Source organism: Manduca sexta, chromosome 5 (genome assembly GCF_014839805.1).
Source record: "Manduca sexta isolate Smith_Timp_Sample1 chromosome 5, JHU_Msex_v1.0, whole genome shotgun sequence".
In the NCBI taxonomy this organism is placed as follows: Eukaryota; Metazoa; Arthropoda; class Insecta; order Lepidoptera; family Sphingidae; genus Manduca; species Manduca sexta.
In genome coordinates this window covers 828735-853360 of record NC_051119.1, presented here as the reverse complement: position 1 = coordinate 853360, position 24626 = coordinate 828735, and the positions used below count along the sequence as shown (strand labels likewise).

The window sequence follows — 24626 nt, the reverse complement described above, 5'->3', positions numbered from 1 at the left end:
CAGATAGCGACCATCGTATATAAGGTGTTAAAACCCGCTATAGTGGCCCGCGTGAGTGTCGTTCCCGGATCAGCCTGTGTATATCAGTTCCAACAGGACGGCACAATTGTGTCGACTGCCGACAGATAATCATCTCTCGGCAGTCGACATTGTATTGGAGTCCACTCACATCAGGTGCACTGGGCTCACTTTGATGTGCCTGTATGAAACTAAATATTGGCGACACAACACAGGAAAATGCATTCACATAAACAAAAATTAACAATAAAAACAAACATTTTACAAATCCGTTTAATTTTTTGTAAATCAACCTTAAATAACAATTTGAGATCACCTTAAAGTAGGAACAATGTCATAACAATTACCTCACATTACAATACTCCCGCACAATGTATTGGCAGGAAATATCAAAACAAAATGTTAACTAAACTCGAAACTATGGAACTAAAATATAAAAAGGTAAAACTTAACTGTGAATCACTGAGTATAAAGCGAGTTAGTAACATCAGCACGAACTGACAGTTACTAATAAAGTCTAATAATAAGTAAACACTAGCAACAACTTGCTATAACGATTTCTACAGGAGCTACACCTGTGTATAAAATTTTACACAATTTCAAATCAAATGCAAAGAAATCTCAAATATGATTTCACTTAAGACAGTTTTCAACAAACGACCACAATCTTCGACTGACACAGAGCATAAACCGATCCAAATTATTTGTAAGCATGACGAAAAAATAATAATAAAAAACCTTTAAAAAAACGAGCTGTTATTTAAATGTTTTAAAAAGAAAAAAAAAAACTTCAAATAGAATGTATCTTTGTTTTACACTATGTAGAGATAAAAGCTTGTTGCGAGATTTACTTTTTTCGAGATCAAGTTATATCATTATTGTATTATATATATATACTTTTATTTCTACAAAGTATAAAACCAAGATAAATTCAATTACAAGTTATGTTTAATTTTTTTGAAAACATCTAAATAAGACTGTTTTTATATGTATTCTTTACTAATATTTCTTCTCAGTAAATCCTTTAATTAGATACCCATATAGTATTAGAAGTGTTTAAAAATTAGACCATCATGTGCCGTCCGCCATATTTAATTTACAACGACTTCACTCAAACCATGCACTATCCAAACTAAACGTGTACACAATATTTCATCTCAATCGGTTGAGGATAACTGCTTAATAATTCATTTACAAAATTTAACCCAAATGTATATACATTGCAAGTTAAATAAAACTTGTACAAAACTAAGCTCTGGTCAGTTTTCACGATGGATCGATAAGTGACTGAGATCGTTCATTGAAAACGGTGATTTAATATAAAGTCCGTTGTTTGAGGGACCCCTGGCGGTAAACACGACAATGTAAATAATAATTGTCGCATTACTGTGATGAGTGCTAACATTATATAGAGAGGACGTTGAGAAGATTGTCATACAAACATTTTGCACTTATGTGATGTTACTCAATATACTGGGAAATAGCAAAATATCAATGTAAAATACTTCATATTTTTCATATCGTAATTTGCACGTATTTAATGCACATATTAGCATATATTTTGTAAATATGTTATTTTTGTATTAATACTGACTCGCTTCCTATGTTCAAAAAGAAAATATTGAACTCGTTTGTTGAAACCTTAATCTAGTTTTATATTCAGTCTTATATTTAGAGTATACTGCACTTATGGTGCAGCCAATTGTTTATGTATTAATATATTCATGCTGACAGCCTGCAAGTAAAACAGCACTGCAGCAATTACTTAGTGAATTGTTACAAATAACTATGTAAGGTGTATGTTTTGTTGGCTGTTCAAATAAATAAATGAATACCTAAGGACGCTGTGACATTTTGTCCCACGGATATATTGAATAAGACAATGCCTTATTACCAAATTGTGATAACTTTTGGAGCACAAATCCCTTTCCTGATGCCTGATCTATAACTAACTGTACTGTTTAATGTTTGCTTTAATGTGTGTACGCCGGTGGGCCCCTCACGTTACGGTTAAACTAAACATAACATCAAAATAAGTTCTACTTATTTCTAACAATCAAGATTACCAAAAATACACAACAAAATATAGATTTCAAAAATCAACTATAAAAACATATCTCTAAGAGTTTAGTTTTAAACTCAAAAACTTATCAAAATAGCATTCCGAGCTGTCTCAGTCTTTCACTTCAGTCTTAAGTAACTATCAAAAATATAAAATAAACTATGAATATACGGGAATATTTTGAGAAACTTCCACAATGTAAACCATTATTCGCGTACTAGGAGCATAGTGTAGAGTAGCCATCGATTCAATATAAATAAGAGGAATGCGAGCACGAGACATCGTAACACATTACTTATGACCTTCAATATTACATACAGTACGTCAGTGGTGAAGGGTGACATCTTTTGAAATGGAACCGACACAACATAATTCGATGGCTCCTCAGTAAACTATCGTATCTGGAAAAAGCGATTCACTTTTAATGTTTCGTTATGTAGGCACTGTTCACTACCAAATGCATTTAATTCAAAAGTTAAATGTAAATAGCTTCATTAAAAATCATATACTAACTTTTTTTAATGGGTGTGTTAGTAAATGTATGTGTATGGTAGTTTATGTATGCATTGTTAATCAGTTATTCTTTTGTTATTTATTAATATAATATAATGCACTGCACCACCCTCTCTTTCTCGTTTTTATATCCATTCCAAGGTAGTCTGGAAGACATTGCCTAGAGCAATGAGACGGCCATTTATACATGTGCCCTTTGTCTCTCTTTTCTTATTTATATTATTTATTCTTTTTAGTACAATGAACTGTATAAATAAACAGTACCTAGATAAGGAAACGTTAAAAAAGCGAATATCAATTTTTCAAATACGATAGTTTACTAAGGAACCATCGTTAGGCATTATTGTGCATTAATGCGGTGCAAATCGTTCTAATGATAATTAGATTTTACATAAGTTACAAAAAGGAAGCCGACAGGAATCGGAATATATGTACCCATCACCACTGCAGTATATACTACTGAAATAAACATAAGTCGACGGTTGGCAGGCTAATTGAACGACATATTTTCAAAAAAATTAAATCAAGTTAAAAAATGGAGAAAAATGTGGTGATATTAAACACTTATAAAACTTAATGCCGCCCAGTCAATTAGCGTGCTAACAGTCGATATTAAGGTTTGACGGTGAATCGGTACTTTCGAATGCTTACATGAATAATATTGTGATGGCCGTTGTATACTAAACTTAACATAAATTTTACAACTCGGTCACATTTGGTGTAATCACCGTAACTACAGAATGCGTATAAAAATATAATTTCCATTTTGATCTTGTCAGATCTCATATCTAGATAACCGACTCGTGTTCTTTGATCAACAAATGAACACGAGTATGGTATTGGCTCTCGTGATGACAACACTGCCGTGCCGTGTCCGTGGCGTGTCCGTGAGCCGCCGTGACGAACACTAATCCCACAGCTGCACGAACATGTCGATGTGTATGTCGTGTAGCGCTGGCTCGCCCACCACCACCCTGGCGACGGAGGCAGGGCAGGCAGGGCAGGCAGGGCAGGCAGGGGAGGCGCCCACCAGCGTCCTGTTGATGAGGAGCAGGCGGGCGCTGTTGGGCAGCACGTCGACGGCGGCCAGGGGCAGGCGCAGGCACGCCGCCGCGTACGGCGCATGCGCGGCGGACAGCTCGCGCACGCGCCCGCGCCACGCGTGCGGCTCGCCGGTGCGCTTGTTGTACACCGTCAGCGTCGCGCGCGGCGCCGTGTCCTCCGACAGGGCCTGTGTGCGGTTTGTAAACTCAAGTGGGCTGAGGAGAAATTCATTGTAATCATTTGCTTTTACTTGGGTTTCTACTGGTTATGGACGGCCGTATCGCTTACCATCAGGCGAACGGAAAGCTCGTCTCATCTTTCAAAGCAATAAAAAAATGTATCCATGTAACTGAAAATCTCAAACCTGTGATATTCAGTTCATAATAATTAGAAGAAAGCATTAATTGATTTTTTAAATTTGAAATTATGGAAATGCGTATTATAAATTTGGACGACATGAACCCCAGCATTGGTCCTGCAAGTGTCCGTGTGGAACAGCGTCGGCACGGACACCTCCCGTCGCATGTCAGTCCCAAGTACTATACAGGGTCATTTGGACATTGCGTTAATAAAAGAAACATTCATGCCAAATGCCAATAACATGCCAAAAATGATACAAGTATAAGGAATATTTCCACATAAATTCCGTTTTTACTTTACTTTTTTTTGTCATTTTGTTGTTGAGTGCAAATATAGCATGCGCGCGAGTATATTTCTAACTGAAAGTTTGTTGTTTCTGCGACGAATTCTCGTGGAGCAGTAGTAGTGGAATTATGGTGTGTAATATAAAATGACTTTTCAATAACATTTATTTTGTTCGAAACTTACACTTTTATATTTTATGTCTATAGTTCGAGTAATTTATTGTAAAGTGTATTTTCAGAAAGATAAGTATGTGAAGTAATTTAGTAACGCAATGCCAAAATACCCTGTATAACAGTGTATTTGTTACACCTATACAGTGAGTGATATCTATTTACATATACCATGCAGCATCATTGCAGTAATAAGCAAGCAAAAATGCCTTGAAGAGTGGTGATATATTGTTAGTGTTTTTTTGTATTACAAGTGGTAACCCAGTCGACAGTGACCTCCATAATCTTAGTCAAATCGTTCCTGTAACTTCACCGTTACAGTGGTCCTTCCCCGGTCAAGCAGCCTCAGGTGTTCACAGCTCAGCTCCGCCAACTCCCAAGCACCGTGGAATCGGTAGACTCACGTGTATCGCGGCGGTGAGTTGCTGCGGGTCGTCGTACTTGGCGCTGAGTACGAGCAGGCGGCCGCCGTACGACAGCAGCCTACTGTCCCCTGGCCAGTCCCCTGGCGCGTCCCCTGGCCCGGTCCCCTGGCTCCCCTGCGCGTCCCCCTGTGCCGCGAGCGTGGCGAGTGAGAAGCGCAGTCGACACGCTCCCTCGTCCACGCTCTCGATCTGCGACGAGTGCTCCTGTAAACATCACAAAATGTAGATCATAAATTTTACTAATAGCATCCTACTAATATTATAAATGCGAAAGTTTGTAAGGATGGATGTATGTATGTTTCTTCCTCTTTCATGAAGAAACCACTGAACGGATTTGGATGAAACTTTACAGTAATATTGGTTATACATCTTAATAACACATAGGCTACAATTTATAATGTGTTTGTGTGATTTGATCATAATATAACGACACATATCAAATCGGAAAAACAATATCCCAGAAAGCTAATATAATCTATCTATATAAAAATGAATCTCTATTTCCCTTGGTCATCGCATCATGCGTGGACGGATGGAAAAATTTCGATAATTTATTTTTGTTGTGTTAATTATTATCAAGAGAAGGTTCTTATAAAAGAAAAAATAAGGGAAATTTAAAAAAAAATCAGAAACCTTAACGACTATTTTTACTTCGGGCTTAATTGAATATGAAATTAGCAGTCAGCTGATTTTTTTATAAAACAAAAATATTGTATAATATAATTCTTCTCTACGTCCGTACGTCACTGAATTCCTCCTTAACCGTTAGATAGATTTTGATGACATTTGAAATCACTTTATTTGGCAGGTGAACATCTGTCGAAACCGCGAGTACTTCAGAAAGACGAATGCTTGTTGAAACTGCTGAACTGATTTAGATGAATTTTGTCACACGGATAGACGCTGCCTCAGGGCAACTAGGTAAGATATTGTTGTAGAATGTAAACTTTGTTGTGACTAATATTTTTTTATGTGTTCTATTTTTGTAAATATTTGAATGTTGTTTGCCTAGTTACATATTTTACTCTGAAATAAACTCTCGTGTCAATAACACATCTTTTTAATTAATTTTATAAATAACTCAGAACATATATACCAATTACTTACGACAGATATATAAACAATTCTGTACCTTCCTGATGTGGTGTTCGAGTATGAACTTGGGTCCTGCCCAAGCGCACAGGAAGCATCGCATCCGCTCCTCCATGCCGATGCGCTCCATGTAGTCCTGGAACCACAGGCACACGCATTATACATATTTATTTAGTGTTTGTACAAATTTCTTGTCCTTATGAACAATAATAGGGTTTCTGTGTTATATCAAAAGCCCACGTATAGCAGCAGAGTATATTGTCATTTACAGAGTACTGAACTTTGTGCTGATACAAGTTAGGGAAGCCAGCATTTATTTTTTATTGCTTTGAATGACGAGACGAGCTTGCTGTTAGCCTGATGGTAAGCGATACGACCGCCCATAAATAGTAGAAACACAAACCTTGAAGTACAAAGTATTGTTTGGTATTCCACTGCGCTCGCCATCCTGAGACATGAGATGTCTTATTATGTCCAGTAGTTACACTGGCTACAATGCTCTTCAAACCGGAACACAACAGAGACTACACAGTGCTGCTTCGTGGCAGAAATAGACATTGCGGTGGTACCTAGCCAGGCGGACTCTCACATATGAGAGACCTACCACCAGTATCACTTTACTTGACCAGGCATCGAACCCAAGACCTCAGCAATAACACCGCAATAACTCCAGTGAGATTATACACAATGTATCAAGGTGTTGTTGGTATATGTTTCATTTTTAACTTGTGACCTTACACCTACTAAAATATAGTGACTTGCATCTGAGTGTGGTGTAGTGAACAATAAAAACTGAACAAATTGTTTTGTACACACCTCTGCCTACCCGTTGAAAGGTTCAAGCCGTGTCGGTATTTATTTATTTAATCAATTGATCATCAGCTGCAGGATGTCCACTGCTGAACATGGATCTCCCTCAAAGATATCCATATCGACCGTTTTATATTATTTAATCAATGACAATGAACAAATTACTTGTAGCGTACTTCTGTACTGGCGTATAGTATTCTATACTGTACTAGGCGTGTATAGGTGTCGCCAAAGAAAAGCAACAAATGGTTGCGTTCCTCTATGGAAGGGAAATATTTCCAGTCAGGCTCATGCTACACCTGAACTGCCACAGCCCTGCGACGTTTCTTATTCGAAGGTGGTACATTTACTGCGCATTGCGGAAATTCTGCTATCACAAGTCAGAATCGTCTGTCGCCAACTAGTGTGATTATTGAGAGTTATTTCCTAATTGTCAATATTCATTTTGCAGTTCCAGTGATGTTGACAAGATGGCGGAGTATACACAAATTTTACCGCCACACACTAAACAATAACTTACAGCTTTTGCTTAAGAATAAAGTTGAAATTACCGTGCAAATAAAATACTATTAAACAGCGATGCGATCACTCACGCCGTCCTGACTGATGAGCTCGAAAGCGTCCTCCACCATCTGTGGAATGGTCGCCGACACCGATGCCGACATCGCCGACACTGCCATCGCCGACATTGCCGACATCGACATCGCCGACACCGACGCCGACATCGCCGACACCGACATCGCCGACGCCGCGCCGCACGGCAACGGCGACGCGCCCAGCACTGAGGACATTACATCAGAAAATATTACCTTACTAATATCACAAATACAAAAGTTTGGAAAATAGTCTCAAGTATTTTGTTAATAATAATCTACAGAACAAATTAATAAATTGTCGGTGGACATTACAAATGATGAAAAGATAATTCTGTTGTTAGTACACTCTTTGTACCATTGAACTGGAAATTGTATTCTACGATGATGCGTTTATTTAAAAAAAATTGTATGTCTCAAATACAGAAGCTGTCTCGTGAAATTAGATTTGAATTGATAACCGCTTCCTTTTTTCAAATTCGGTTAAAAAAAACATAAATATATATACAATTATAGGCCTATCTTGTACTCTTGTATCAAAATTGAATTTAAAAACCTTTATTTCAATTAGATACGTGGTATGCCTCCAATTCACTAAAAATTACTTGCGGATTATGACAAGGAAGTGCTCTTAGGCCCCTTTTACTTATATTAAAAATTTGCCATTAAATGCAACTTATCTTATTACCGTGCAGATGACCAAACAATAACAAAAAAATATATATAAACTACTCAACATCTGAAATAGAAATAAATAACGCACTAAATCAGATTATTACATGAGTAGAAAATAATCAACTTAAAATTTACTTATTACAAACTAAAGACATGCATTTTTGTGAAACAGTCAACAAAAGCCATGATATCAACATCAAATATCAGTAATAATATAGACAACCAATTTACATGAAAAAAAAATTACTGAGATGGGATGGAATGAGATTTTTGTCCCGGCAAACTCTTTCACTGGCGAAGCCGCGAGCAAAAGCTAAAAAGTATCAGAAAACATTTAAAATCTAAACATCAAATCCTATTTCACTACATAGTATAAAACAAAGTCGCTTTCTCTGTCCCTGTGTGTGCTTAAATCTTTAAAACTACGGAACGGATTTGGATGAAACTTTACAGTAATATTGGTTATACATCAGAATAACACATAGGCTACAATTTATAATGATTTTGTGTAATTTGGTCATAATATAACAATACATGTCAAGTAAGTTGGAAAAAAATTGCTATCTTTGCGTACGTTGCCTAAACCGTCGGAGTTAGACAAAGGTGATGTACCGTAGGATTGTTTGTCTTAAATAGTTCTAAATAAAAGTCTGCGACAGCATATATCTACCTTTTATGTGGAAGCCACTATGACCAAAATAGTGACCCATAAATATAATTAAATCTTTTTTTTAGCGGCACTTTTATCCCGGTAAACTCCTTCACTTGGGCGAAGCCGCGAGCAAAACCTAGTCATTTATAGTAAAGCTACATGCAATACTTACAGAGATGTGTTACTATATACAAGAATCAATCATTGTTATTACTCCATGTGTTATACTACCAGAAAGATATTAATGAAGATAGATTTATCGTTTTTAATTATTAAGATTTTATAAATCTGTTATGTATAATAATGTAGAGTTTATTATTCTGTGTACTCACTTCCATATATTTATTTTTTTGTCAAATTTGTTATATATTTGGTATAAACTTATTAATTAATTGGAGACTACATCTAAGCACCTATTTTCTAAATATAATCAGATATCAGGGAACAGTATCGTCATTACTTAAAACAATGTCCTATTTACCTGATATTATAAATAAAAATATTGACTGAAACTGAAAATACTTACTTCTTTTGAAAGAAATTTATAGATTTTGTCATACTTTTGTCATTCATATTATAGTTTAAAATGTATTCAGTTTACAATAAAATTATATAATACTTTTTCTCCAACAATACCTGTTGCTTGTTTTTTTTTATTATATGTTAGTTTTTGTCTTTGTACTTATTGTATAGCATTCGAATTACTGGATTTTTAGAAACGTAAGTAAAAAAAATATAAATCAAAGAACCTAACTAATATTATCCTAACCATTTGTTATGCACATGTGATGTTTACTTGTAATTGTTGCACTTAATTCATATTTTCTTATTGTTATGTTTGATAGTTATAAGTTGTATAAGCGTAAGCAAATGTTGGTAAATCATTATAAATAATGTAAAATAAAGCGGATTAAATGGTTAGTCGATAATTGACTGAAACACTTAAATCATTGTGTTCTTATGGCTGTGTGTATGAGTGTGGGCTGATCCAGTGCGTACCCTCGTCGCAGATGATGACCCTGCGCAGTGCCTCCTGCTCGGCCGCGCTCAGGTACTCGTTGCCGAACACGCCTGCGCTCGCGTACGAACTATCCCGCTGGTACGCTGAAACACCATCACAATAAACACATTATTTCTGCCACAAACAACTAGTATTTTATGAATAATAAATAACTATCATAAGGCAACTACGAGTCATAAGAGTTGTCACAACACAAACATAATTAAACCAAAAGTAACAGTTACTTTGAGTGTTACTGTCGATGAAGCTTGCATGAGTTTGATGAATGACGTCACGATTACTAAGCCTTGATGTGCGAGAGAGATAGCGACATATTCTAGCGCATTCGCATTCCCCTTCATATCAATTCAAGAGAATTAATGCAGTTATTTTATTAAATTGGATCCTCACTTGATAAATCATACTGAATGCAAACACTTTGTCAATTAGTTGTGCAACATGCGTGTAAGTGTTATGCTGACCCTACATTAGTGGGGTAGAAGTAGATGGATGAAAAAATATAAAGCATCAAATTATACATTTTGGTATTATACAGGTTGTTTGGGAAACGATGTAGGGACACAACCGTCACTATAATTAGCTACGTGGCGTTTATGCATACTGATCTATTAACAATTGAAAAGGTATTACAGAAACCAAACTCACATCTCGGGTTATTTGGTCTAAAATATATAAAATGAATTAAAAATACAAGAATATAGAATCTCATATTTTCCTAGTCTGTTAAAAATTATGGAGTAATTCTAATAGGCTTCCACGCCTCAACCACTGAATCGATTGTGGTGATTTTTTATATGGAGTAGCTTTAAACTCTAAGCAAGAAAATAGGCTAGTTTTTTAAAATATTAATCATAAAACGAAAACGGGTGCAGCCGCGAACAAAAGCTTGTTAAAATGGATAACTAATGTATTTATCTACGTAAGAGCAAAGAATTAATAATACATGTTCGTTTTTTATCTTTCTTATAATTAGTACTTCCCCTGTACATCGGTTTTAGTCATTTCCCTCACACCCTGTATATTATCTCTTTAAATCGCCATAAATGTATGCGCAAATGACCTGTGATGTTCTAAAAGAGCGTGAGTCAGTCATAATTGATACATTAGGTCAATCTGGCTGCTGTACAATAAGCAACCCAGATCAATATATCAATCCGACATTCAACACATGATCAAATTGACATCAAGAAAACTCGGATCGCCCAACTGATTGCAGTTTCATCGAATTATAGTACAGCACTTTATTTAATATTAAATGTTATTGAAAAAATACGTTTTTTCCGTCTACACACAATTTACTTTTCTCAAATAATTAACCATTTTGTACAATATTGAAGTCAAAGGGAAAAAGATATATCAACCATAGTGTAACATAGTAAAACATTTTTTTCATTATTTATGTAAATATTCGTAATTAATATGTAAACGAATTAAACAATACTTTTTTCTCAGTACAAAAAAAAATCTTAAAAAAGTCTTTTTTCCTTATGGCGGTAAACTAATTGTTAATTCTTCCTCACGCGCTTTCAGAACTTCACTATCGCTAGGGCCACACACAAGTTAAAGCACTTATTGCATAAATAACATTTTAAAATTAAACAAAATGACATTACTCAAGGTCACACCTCCATTAACGCGTGAATTATTGCCGTTAAACGTTAATGTGGCCCCAGCGTGTAATTAATACGAGTAAAGCACTTACAAGCGTTATGATCGCTGTGGACCGCCGGCGGCAGCAAACTGAAAGGTATCGAGCATGAAGCATGTGCAGGGAGCAGGCGGGACAGCAGGCCAGGGGAAAGACTCGAACCAAGCAAGTTTAATACAAGGCTATCCAAAACAGGAAAGGTTTAGTCAATAATATATGTAAAATATAATAAATAAATAAACCACTGACAGTTATGTAAAATTAATATTTTCGTTAAGTTTTCTTAAATTTTCTAATTTTCCGCGCAAATTTTTAAATTTATTCTTCCATAAGAACCTTCTCCTGACAATAACAAACACAATAAAAAAATAGTGAAATCGGTCCAGCCGTTCACGCGTGATGGCGCGACCAAGGGAAATAGGGATTCATTTTTATATATATTAAATATATTCTACCCCATCTGCTTTTGGGACATGAAAATTAAATGTAAATAGCTGTTAGACTATTTCAAACAAATTAAAAATAGGATATGGACGTTTATCAAAAAAATAACTTTTTTTCCGATTATTATGAATATTAGTTGAGTATTTACTGTTACTTTGTCTAGCACCTCTCACATTCCCTTTAAAAAAGTTTCTAATATTGCAGGAATTATGGTTGCGTGTTGCTTAAAATTATTACTTAATTATTGGACATTAAAAAAATTTTAATTTAATTTATGGTAACTCTTAGATTTGATTTTATAATTTGGCTACCCTTTGTAAAATAGCCAGGTTTTGCGGGGAATAATGTGCACTATCGCATTGGAGCAAATCCCAACACTAAGTACACATAAATGAAAAGAAATAACCCCGTATGTATCGACATTACGCCGATCATACTAGAGGTCACAGGCAAATTCAGTTAGAAACAAAAATACCTTAACAAATTCAAAACTAAAATATTCACTTTAGTGTCATATCAATTATTTTTTTCATTTTAATATTCTGTATGGTTTATTTTATTTAAGAGAAAACTGTGTATATTATTATGACGTTTTAAACTTGTTTCATTTATTTTTGTTTCTTACTGTATGTCAAAGCAGAAAGCATCACACCCACTGGACTATTGTTCCAATACTTTAGCATAAAAAATGCACACAATAATAGAGAAATTGTTAGTTAGACAGGATAACAAACAAACAATTATATGGATGTAAGGATGTATGTATGTTTGTTCCTCTTTCACGAAAAAACTATTGAACGGATTTGTATGGAACTTTACAGTTATATTGGTTATACATCAGAATAGCACATAGGATACAATTTATAGTTATTTTGTGTAATTAGGTACATAACGATACATATCAAGTAAGTCGGAAAAAAATTATCCCGGAAAACTCACTCACGCGAGCGAAACCGCGAACAAAAGCTAGTTATATTTATATGGATTATTACAATTATTAAGTTGATTGATTTAAACATACTCAATTTAGAATTAGTGTCTGACTATCAATTGAGCTTTTGGGACGCATATAATAAATGTTCTCTCCCTTTCCCTTATGACAGAGCTATAAGCTCATAAAAACTTAAATGACTGCCTTTGTGGTGCAGTTGTATTGCAATGCGACTGCCATAAGGTGTCGGGTTCGATTGTCAATGTGTTTTTGGGTACTATTCAGTACTAGCCCAAAGCCAGTCATTGCCCAGTAAATGGTAATAGGCTAACTCCCCTATTACAAGAGAACAAACTTGCTTGATATGGACGTGATAAGACCTATGCCCAGCATTGACGTCGCTACAGCAGCTACTCTGTCCCTTCTTCCAGGATTCAACACGAGAATATAATTCTGTCTATATTTACTTGTATTGAATCATTGGGAGAATACGAAATTTTCCATTGTACCCCTGCCTCTTTGAATCAATAATTGATACTCCTCTTCCTTTCCCGAGTCGGTCGCTGTCGAGGCGCCTGCAGCCTACATGTAAGAAGCGGTACTCACACGGAGGTGACGGTGCGTGTGGCGAACACGCAGCGCGTGTCGGCGGCGGGCGCCACGTGCAGCAGCGCCGCCGCGCCGCGCAGCGTGTACAGCCGCTCCAGCGCGCCGCACCGAGGCTCCGCCGGCGGGCACCATAGCGCTGCACGGCAATACGCGATATAACTGTCATCCATTTTGACGATTCATTTACGTAATAACAAATACGAAAAGAGCCATTAGTGAAACCAGCTATAAAATTGTATTGTTAGTAAGGTAGCAATTCATATTACAAATATTGCAATGTGCAAGACTAGGCGCGTAGTGGATATCCCGAATTCGAATCCCGATTTGAGGGACATGATATTGCGTTTTCTGCTTATTATCTTCTCGAAATCTGGAGTATCCGATATGGCAATAGGCTCACACTCTATCACATCATGGGACGTGGATTCGACATGTCGAAAAGTAGGGACCTGCTTGCACCTCTGCCTATCCCTTCAGGAATAAAGTCGTGTTGTTTTGTTTATCTAAATGATATGAGTTTTATGCTAGTGCCACTGTAAAGTGAATATCTACCGCCATACAGCTTATGTTTTGGTTTGACGGAAATTATAGCCCATGTAATTACTAGGCATCATGAGATTACCATCTCACCTCAGGGAAACAACCGAGGCATACTGCCATATAATGTTAATTTGATACTTGGACAGTGTTGCTGTTGTTTAAAGTTCATCATTAACTTAATCATCACATTATTAATTTTAAACAAATAATAATTATTTTACCAGAATTGATTCATTTTTCCATGAGTGCATTGTGATATTTATATGTAAAATTGTAAATTACTTCGTTCAGCCTCGGTGCTGACTTCCACGTGTATGGGTTGCGTGAGGCTCGGCCGCGCGGCGCTGAGCCGGCTGAACACCTGCGCGATGGTGGGCAGGCGGCCGGTCTCACCACCACCAGCGCCACCACCGCCGTCACCAGCACCACCGCCGTCACCAGCACCACCACCGTCACCAGCACTACTGCCAGCAGTCCCGGGCTCGGGCGGCGCCCTGACGCTGCGCACGCGCTCCGCCCTGATCTTCTTGTGATAATATTCGCAGTCTTCCACCACACACTCTATCTCTGCACCCTGACTCTCTACTCCATACGTGTTGGTCTCCATATTGTGTTGCGTTAACTCCGCGAGGCACGGCACTGGCTCGTAATCGTTGACTGTCTGTGTGCTTCGGTCGTCCATTTTGTATACTTCTTTGTCTCGACTGTAGGTGAACCGCGGCGTCTTGTAGACTAGTGCGTTTATTCTAGACATGGTGCCGTCCCTTCTGGTGAAGTTAACAGTTGGTGTGAACATATCACTCTCTGTGTTCAGAGGTGATATGCCGCTCAGTCTTCTCTCGTGGATCCTGGGAGGTGGTGTGGGCTAAAATACAAAACTCACATTATTACATGTAACATATATAATCAGTATGATTGTTGAATGTTTGAGGTGAATATTACAATTGTTTAACTGGATACCATTACATCTTTATTCATTCTTTAGACTGTATCTTGGATTCACGTATAAGCTAGTGTTTTCCCGGATAAGATATTTATCGCGGGTGAAACCACATGCGACACTGATATAAAGGAAACGCTCTCTGTAACACAACGGTAATATAATGGAATAAAAAAAATTCTTCTACGAAAACAGCATTAAAATTCGACAAGAAATGAGGCAGTAATTAAAATTCAAATATCGCTACGTGCAGAAGTGGCCGTGGAGGGGATATCGCTCCATCCCTTTCCTTCGCACGCATCGTAATACCCGCTGACGTCACATGCAAATATTTTGTCCCTTTTCGTTAACACTCACCCTTACTACCAAATTTCAATGGCTTATAACTTGTGGATTTCTCACCAGATTTCAATGATTTCTTTTTAGAATTCATACGACGTACATCTATATATATAAAATTGAATCCCTATTTCCCTTGGTCACGCCATCACGCGTGAACGGCTGGACCTATTTCACTATTTTTGTTGTTGTGTTTGTTATTGTCAGAAGGTTCTTATGAAAGAAAAATTCAAAAAATTGCGCGGAAAAATAGAAAATTTAAGAAAACTTAACGAAAATATTAATTTTATATAACTGTCAATTGTTTGAAATAACTGTCAGCGGTTGACAGAATGCGCGCTGCAAATGCATGGTTAAGACGGGACAACGTCTGTCGGGTCAACTAGTATATTATAAAAGTTATATCAGTAAAAATAAATCAAATACCCTATTGTGCGGCGTAAATGTATTCAGCTAAGTCTCAAGGCCGTTTGTTTGGAGACGGGCCTTAACGCAAGGCGGACGAACGAGGCACGGTGACGCGGGGCGAAACTTAAAATAACAACATTTCTCTAAACGGCAAAAACAAACAATTCCGTAGCATGTATTAGTAATTCAAGTGATTAATGACTAAAATTGTAGATAGGATCTTATGCACTGGTTTGCGTCACTCTAAAAGCAGTTGTAATTATGCTTGTTTTAGGTATCATTATTCAGGCGCGCGTTTATGATCGCAATTGTCACCCGCGTTTGTATGATAGTACGTAGGTAAGAGGATCAAAATACCAAGCTTATGCGGACTAGCGGAGAGCTGATCGCGCTGACAGCGTGAGCGTTGACCTCCGTCAGCTGATATTAGTGTTACGGTAATTTTAAAATATTTTTTCAAAATATTTATTTACCTATCCATTCACTGCGCTGTATAGAAATTAATAATAAACCCAGTAAAACAGTAATCATTCGAACGAGATTTGTTTAGAACTAACTAACACTATTATCTTCGTTTTCGGTAGCCTTTCCCTTACGCACTATGTCTTACATATAAAAAATTCGCAAAGCTATGCTTAATTAAAACACAAATTTACTTGATCAGTTGTTAGTCAAAACCCGCCATCTTGCTTCTTAATAAGGTTTAAACTAGAAACCAGTGATGATTATTACAGCTCTTTAAACAATTCTTAATCACCTCGTAACACTACAATTTTATAAGTAAGACTGTATAAGTAAGATATTATCATATAAGTACGATTATACACATTACCATGGTGCGAGTGTAGGGGATCATCTGCCTTTCCCTATTCACCCCGCAGTTCTGTTTCTTAACGATAGCAGTCACATTGAACTTGGGTCGCCCGCCCATGCTTATTATATTGATCTTAGTTGCTTTCGGACTTTGCGCCTTAATGACACCGATGAGGGTGTTGCTCGTGTTCATTATCCTGTAGTTGGGCCTCTCGCGGGAACTGCGCAGCACCCTGTCGCTCTTGACCAGCGAAGGCGGCGAGTACACCTTCAGCACATTGTTCATCTGCTTGTTGACGGAGAGGTCGGGGCTGTGCCTGGTGACGTCTCGGTGTAGTTTACAGGCGGCCGGCGGCGATACGTGCCACGTCGACGACACTTCTGCACCCTGCGCCACAAACGTTATATATAATAATATCAGCCCTGTATTATATACTGTCCCACTGCTGAGCACGGGCCTCCTCTACTACTGAGAGGGATTAGGCCTTAGTCCACCACGCTGGCCTAGTGCGGATTGGTAGACTTCACACACCTTCGAAATTCCTATAGAGAACTTCTCAGATTTGCAGGTCTCCTCACGATGTTTTCCTTCACCGTTAAAGCGAACAATAAATTCACAAAGAATACACACATGATTTTAGAAAAGTCAGAGGTGTGTGCCCTTGGGGTTTGAACCTGCGGACATTCGTCTCGGCAGTCCGTTCCACACCCATACGTACTATTCAGTTATCAACCTTATTGAATACTAGCGTTTGCTCGCGGCTTCGCTCGCGTGAAGGAGTTTTCCGGGATAAAAGTCCCGCTATACAGGGTCATTTTGACATCGCCTTACTAAATAAAACCACATACTTATCTACTTGGAAATAATACTTTACAGTAAGTTACTTGAGCCGTAGAAGTAAAATAAAAAAGTGTAAGTTTCGAACAAAATAAATATTATTAAAAGTAATTTCAATTTTACGCGCCCTAATGCCACTACTACTACTCTAAGAGAATTCGTCGCAGCGACATCATACTTTCAGTCAGAAATACACTCATGCATACGCCATATTCGCATTAAACTACAAAATAATCAAATAATGAGAAAACTAAAACCAGGATTTTTGGTAAAAATATTAGTTACTAGCTTCCGCCCGCAGCTTCGCCTGCGTGGATTTCGGACTTCTAAAATGGATGAGGTGCTCAATTTGTCGGGATGTTTTTTTAATGTATGGTGGTATTACAGTGGTATACAGGTGGTCCGATTGTCCGATCAAGGTCTGATGATGGGATTCTGGTGAAATCGAAGGAAGCATATAGCATGATTCAGTATTCACGCGTGATGGCTTATTATTAGCGTATTTCATGTATAACTTTGGTGTTTCTATACCGATTTCTATGATTCTTTTTTATGGAATATTTAATAATGTAAACTTTTTTAATTAGGATGACTGAGAGTGTTATAAACGTAAGAGTAGACAAATATAATGAGAAAGCTTCGAACTGCTAAGCTATCGGGAGTTACACGTGTTATTGTGAGTCAACCATAAAAGATAGACATATGCTGTCGTGGGATATTTTTTATATAATTTTAAAGAGAACATTTTCGTGATACATGATTTCTGTGTAGCTTTAACCATTAAGGTTGCACACGCGACGGAAGCTTAAAAAATTGAGTAACTTCTCCCGTTTTCAGAACATTTCCCTTCACTGCTCTGCTCCTATTAATTGTAGCGTGATGAAAAGTATACTATAACCAGCTCAGGAGTATGAAAAATAATTGTACCAAGTTTCGCTAAAATCCGTCGAGTAGTTTTTGTTTCCATAACGGTTATACAGACAGACAGACAGACAGACAAAAATTTTACTAACTGCATTTTTGGCATCAGTATCGATCCCTAATCACCCCCTGATAGTTATTTTGGAAATATATTTCATGTACAGAATTGACCTCTCTACAGATTTATTATAAGTATAGATATAGATAGATAGAAGATTAATGGATGATTTTTGGCACAATGTCAGCAAAGGTGAAGACGAATATGTGGTTTCATTTAGTAACGCAATGTTAAAATGACCCTGTATATTTTCCCGGAAAGAAATTAGCCTATAACGCAGGGTCAACAATCTCACTACGTGCACCCGGTCTCCACACCGAATGCACGCCCATGCACCCGGGGACACAGTTAATTTATTTATTTATTTATTAATAGACACACCAACGATTTCTCACAGAAAAATACATATGAAAGATCCACAATATAAGGTGCTTATTCTAGGTGACAAATCTTTACAGGTGCATACAACACTATTGGCTAAATATTTAATTATTAAATTGATATCAGATATAAGTTTATAAAATAAATGCGAACTTAAAATCTTTTAAAAGTACAAAATTATAACTTAGTCTAATTAAATTAACATATTAAATTAAACACAGGTACAACATAAACTAGAATTACAATTGAATAAATAATTATACCTTTGGAATGTAATATTAATAAAATAAGCTTTGGAATCTTAAATGATCATAGTAAGAATGATAGAAGAAAAAATTAATAGATATTATCATTATTACTGTTCAAGATTTCATAGCACCTCCTGCTAAATTGGCAAACACTATTTATACTAAAGATATCAAGTCACCAAGGGGGTTCATCTCGTTATAGGACTTTGCTAGTGTATTTAGGGGGGCATATTTGCCTAAATTGGTTCTACTGCGAGGTAAGGAAAGAGTTTGAGATAAAGGGAATCTTGGTAAGATACGAGGAACGGAAAATTTTAATCGCGACAACAATTCGGACGATATATCTTCATGTATCAGTTTGTATAAAGTTATAACATCGGCCGCTTTACGTCTGGCTTCCAAAGAATGCATCTTAAAGTGTGACAGCCTCACTGGGTATTCTGCTCGGTACGGACAGGTGCGATCTTTGAAAGCCAAAAACGAGTAAAGTTCCGTTGAAGGAGTTCGACTCTAATAACATGTTTATTATATGTTGGATTCCATATGGGGGAGGCGTATTCCAAGTTACTCCGCACTAATGAATTATTAGACTATTAAGGTGTTAGGATTTTTAAAATCTTTGCCGACCCGTTTTAGGAAACCTAACAACCGCCAAGATGTTTTTATAATTTGGTCCATACGTAAATTAAAGTTTAACTTTGAGTCTACAACAACTGCATTGCTGTGGTTTTATTTAATGCAATTCCGTTTATTAAATAAGTAGAATCTATAATATTTCTGTTCCTAGTTAACCTTAGATGTGCGCATTTCTCAGCATTTAAAATCATTTTATTATTAATCCACCAATCTTGAATGGAGTCCAAATCTGACTGAAGTAGTGTGACATCGCTCTGGGTCCGTATATGTCTGTATAGTTCAAGTCGTCTGCAAAAATTGAATAATTTCCATATTTTATGGAATGCGCTATATCTATATATATAAAAATGAATCCCTATTTTCCTTGGTCACGCCATCACACCTGAACGGCTGGACCGATTTCACAAAAAAAATGTTTTGTTGTGTTTGTTATTGTCAGGAGAAGGATATTATGAAAGAAAAAATTAAGGAAGTTGAGCGGAACTTTAGAAAATTTAATAAAAGTTAATTAATCGATTGACAGAATGCGCGCTGCAAGTTCATAGTTAAAACAGGAAAACGTCTGTCGGGTCAACTAGTCATTTATGAAAACTAGAAATAGAATAGGACCCAGGTGGGAGCCTTGGGGTACGCCTGACGTGGCAGTAAATGAGAATGAACGATAACCGATAGCCGTAACACACTGAGCTCGATTCTCGAAGTAGGAACCAACCAGCCGTAAAGATCCGTGAATGCCATAACATTTTAGTCTAGGCCAGCTATACTCTAAGTGTGTTCCGCGGAACCCTAGGGTTCCGTGATACCTTTGTCGGGGTTCCGCAAGAATTTAGAAAAAAAAATCAAAACACCTCTCTCTGGTCGCTCCGCGACCGCGCGGAGACAAAACGCTATGAACGTTATTTATTTATTTATTTGTATTTGTAGAAACATGTGTTAAGTACAATAGCTGGTACAATATCTCATAAGTTTGGTATCAACAATTTTATACTTGTACAACCCGTTCGCTCTAAGTTTGCCGGTCTGTGGAATGCGCGTACCCTCCCCCACGTGACAACAAAACTTATAATGTGTCATAGTTTTACCCAAATATGTACGTACACAATTTTTATTGTTACAATTAAATAAAAAATATTTTTATTTTATGTTTTGCTGACGCTACTTTTCGAACATCATACCTATGGCGAGCGGCAAACTTAAAACGAGCGGGTAGTATACTTGTGAGCGCGCGTATAAAAACAATTGTTTTATTGTAGGGTTCCATCAAGTATTTTGCTTCCCAAAAGGGTTCCGTCATTTAAAAAGTTTGAGAACCACTGGTCTAGGCAATAATAACTTATGGTTAACTTTTCCGAACGCGGAATTAAAGTACGTATAAATTGAGTCAATTTGTGTTTTAGAATCCATACATTCTATAATGTCCGTTGTGTGTGTATGCCTCTTGGTTGCCAAATTCACATTGAGGTCTATAAGGACTCGCGAACTTCTCCCTTTCTCCTATCTTTAGAGGTTTCCTTATCCTTCCCCCGCACTTCCTTCCCAGCTATCCCCTCCCAACTTTCCTCCAGGACCCTGCAGTCGCTAAGCGGGGGATTCCAGTATCCCATTCGTGGGTTTCCCCCGCTGTTGACTGCAGGGTCCGATAAAAAAAAACTATCTCCATACGAAACTTCATAAAAATCTGTTCAGTAGATTTTGAGAAAAATCAATATTTTGGTCATAGTGGCTTCCACATAAAAGGATATATGCCGAAATTGCTATTTCTCTTCCGACTTACTTTATATGTATTGTTATAACGAAATTAAACAAAATCATTATAAATTGTAGCTTATGTATTATTCTGATGTATAACCAATCTAATATATAAAATTCTCGTATTACTATAAAATTTCATCCAAATGTGTTCAATAGTTTTTTCGTGGAAGAAACACACATTCGTGATAGGATATATTTTATATCCGGATAGCAACCACCGTACGCAAGATGTTAAAACCCGTCACAGTGGCCCACGTATGTTCATAAGTCAGTCGCGTTCCGACATCAGCTTGTGTATATCTGGTTCCAACAGGCCGGCATAATTGTAACGACTGCCGAGGGACCTCTTGTCAGTCGACATTCTATTGGATCCCCTGATCTTACAATCAGGTGTAGTGGGGTCACTGCAGTACTCTTATAAAAAAAACAGTCTCAGTAGTGTGCCTACATCACGACATACCTGCACAGTAGTCAATTAATCTGTGACTTGCTAGTTGTGATTCATCTTTTGTTAATGTTTTTTCGCGGGCAAAAAGTACCGGTACCGTCTCTTGGAGGGTGAGTGGAACGGTTGTTGGTTTCGCCGGTCTTACGGCCCAATGCTGACACTCGGGAGAATAGCATCATATGAGAAGCATTGCACCGAGTCCCTAACCCCTGTATACCCCACACCAGGATACCAACCAAAATCTGCAGTGGCCTTCGTCGCATACAGGACGGTCCCGAGTTGTGGTTGACCTGCTGTGAACCTGTGTAAGGTTCAATCCCGATAGAGTGACATTTGATATTACCAAATTCCTATTTTCAAACTAACATAATAGCAATCAAGGTGGAGTTTAGAATGTTTTTTATATAGAATGGATGTTAGAGTGTGTTTCACATCTGCTCCCTGAAGAGAACATCTGATGGCTCATGGCATGGTTCCTAGAGTTTCTGTCATACATATTTCATGTTGTTTGTTTATATTCACAGTCCTATGTTGACCATTGCTACGCTTTACTGCCATGGTAATTGAGAGGGCAGTAAGTCAAAGTCGGCCAATTTTTAATTACCAATTTGAAATGTAAACTTAAACAAACTTTTTTTTCATTCATATATGTAAATTAGAAATGGGTTTTCTTGTTTGATAATCAGCAGTAAGAAAAATACGATCTAGTTAACCATGTAATAAAGCAGAACTGTCTTTTCTAACATACTGCCCTCTTAATTACCATGGCAGTATAATGTTTTCAATTTGTAAGCAAGCCAAAAAGGATATAAAGTTTTTCCTTTTCTGTTAAATTAGTATTAGGATACAATGAGGCTGGCATAATCATGTAGATTAAATGCCTCTAAAGCTTATTCATTAAATAAAGATTACAAAAAAATATATTGTTGACAAACTATAGGTACCGTGCAATAGTTTCTCTATATGTATATTCTTTGTAGTTACACAATGTGTTGTGGAAGGTAACTTTAGACAGAATGTTTGTAAAAATCAACTTTTTTTTGTTGGCAATATTACTTGACTATTGACATTATCACTACTGAATGAAAACAATTCAATCTCAAAACAAGATGGTATGAGTATCACTACCTGTACTTTCTTCTTGCTGCCTCTTCGCTTGCTAGCAAGCTGCTTTCTCTCCATCTTAACTCTCTGCACCAACTCCTCCAATTCTTGGGATGATTTTGTCCTTTTAGTGTGGATAAGGTCTATAAGGTACATTTTCTGAAACATCAATATATTTGACATAATGTAGTCATTGTATGCACATGTGATAGACATTTGTCTAAGTGTATAGCCCCGGCATACTCAACCTGCGGCTCACTGAGCTTTTCTAAGTAAGGGCCACCTTCAGCATTATACCTACTTGATTGTTTTGGACAAATTGAAATTGAAAATATCACTAAAATTAAAAAAGTTTGCCATGCTTGCTAAAGTTGTATCCAGACTCTATAAGAATAAAAACATTCAATTAATTGTGAATGCTTTTAAAAAAAAAACATGAAAACTGACTCTAAAAACTCAATAAATTAAAAATTTATTGAAATTTATGAAGGCCCTTACAAGAAATTATTAAAACACATACAATAACATCTTTCCAATTTGTCTTTATGTTTATATGCATAAAGCACATATTTGTTTGGAGTCATTGCCTCTTTTAATGGAACACAGGTTATGCATAGATGCTTGTTTGTTAAGTAGTTAAGCTGGCAATTTTAAATGGGCATCACCATTTAAAAATAAGTTTTTATTCATGACTAAGTAGGTCATTAATTTTCATTGAGGCCTGTGGCACCATCTAATAAAACATCTTTGTGGCCCATTTAAAAGCTTGAGTATGGGTGCATGGATGGCACAGCTCCACGGGTGGCTCCTCTCTCACAAAGAACCATGATGAGTGATTGCTGGCTGTTGTGTTATGCATGGTGAATGGGATTTGCAAATGCCCAGACACCAATTCCTTTCCTTTAAGGGCAGCAGTGAGTCCATGACTCTACTAATAATAATTTCATATTTTAGGGGTTTAAGAACAATGGATATTAATGAACATCAAGTGAATATATGTTTAATAATATATATTTAGTAATATTTGTATGATTTACTGGTTTCTTCCATAGTCCATGTTGATAAGTATAATTCGCCATTGAACGATAACTAAGCACTGTATGTGATATCAAAGAGGCAACCAAGATCCAAGCATCGAGTCAACTGTTTCTTATTGGCACAAAACACATCAGCAAGCAATCTTACACATAACAACCATGCAAATCCCACATTACGCCTTGCTTCTAGAACATTTACATACATCTTAATGACAGCAAGTGAGCAGAAAGGTTATAACTAGGCAATGATCCGGTAGCAATATTTATATTAGTTAAACCACATAAATTTGACCTGCGACAGCTAGGAAGACACGAACAGCATAATATAGCGAAGCAAGTGAGAAAGCGAGTAAACATAAAGTTCTGTAGCTCACCTTGACGTTGGACGGTAAATGCATAGATTTTGCGATTTGCTGCAAATGCCTATACGAAAAACTTCTTAAATTACACACGGAAAGATTATTTATTTTTTGTTCCATGACTATACTATAATGTTATAAAGCACTAACACATGCGCTTAAAAATACTATGGAATAAAGAGTCGGATGGAGTCGGATCTTCAAACATCGTATCTGATGGAGTCTGATTTATGAGTGCGCATGAGTGATAAATCAAACCTAACAAAAAAAGAAATAACCTATTCACTATCGAACAATTTTGCCAACTTAACACCGAACGATTTTTTTTCCTGACTGGCTCTGAGCTTTTGGACCACATCTACATTGCATCTAACAATCAGCACTTCGAGTTTGACATTTCACACGCTTAAAACTAAGGTGAACAAATAAAGATTTGAAAACAATTCAGAAGG

The 24626-nt window shown here is 36.9% G+C and overlaps 1 protein-coding gene across 1 annotated transcript; it reads right to left on the bottom strand.

Moving 5' to 3' along the window:
- Window positions 1-277: 277 nt before the first annotated feature.
- On the bottom strand, window positions 278-24552 carry LOC115446113. Its single transcript, XM_030172671.2, has 11 exons — window positions 24190-24552; window positions 22803-22937; window positions 16412-16780; window positions 14175-14757; window positions 13350-13488; window positions 11423-11460; window positions 9699-9803; window positions 7373-7560; window positions 6010-6105; window positions 4857-5081; window positions 278-3824 (listed from the first exon to the last, which is right to left on the bottom strand). The coding sequence occupies exons 1-11, from the start codon at window positions 24292-24294 to the stop codon at window positions 3501-3503; spliced, it is 2307 nt and encodes a 768-aa protein (XP_030028531.1). The 5' UTR covers window positions 24295-24552; the 3' UTR covers window positions 278-3500.
- Window positions 24553-24626: the final 74 nt, after the last annotated feature.

Bases quoted from the DNA above. Each gene is read 5' to 3' on its own strand.
- LOC115446113 (XM_030172671.2), bottom strand. From the start codon at position 24,294: ATGGAACAAAAAATAAATAATCTTTCCGTGTGTAATTTAAGAAGTTTT. The intron at 14,758-16,411 runs GTAATGTGTATA...TTTGTATTTTAG, and splicing joins TCCCCTACACTCGCACCATG to CCCACACCACCTCCCAGGAT. The intron at 6,106-7,372 runs GTGAGTGATCGC...CTGTGGTTCCAG, and splicing joins AGCTCATCAGTCAGGACGGC to GACTACATGGAGCGCATCGG.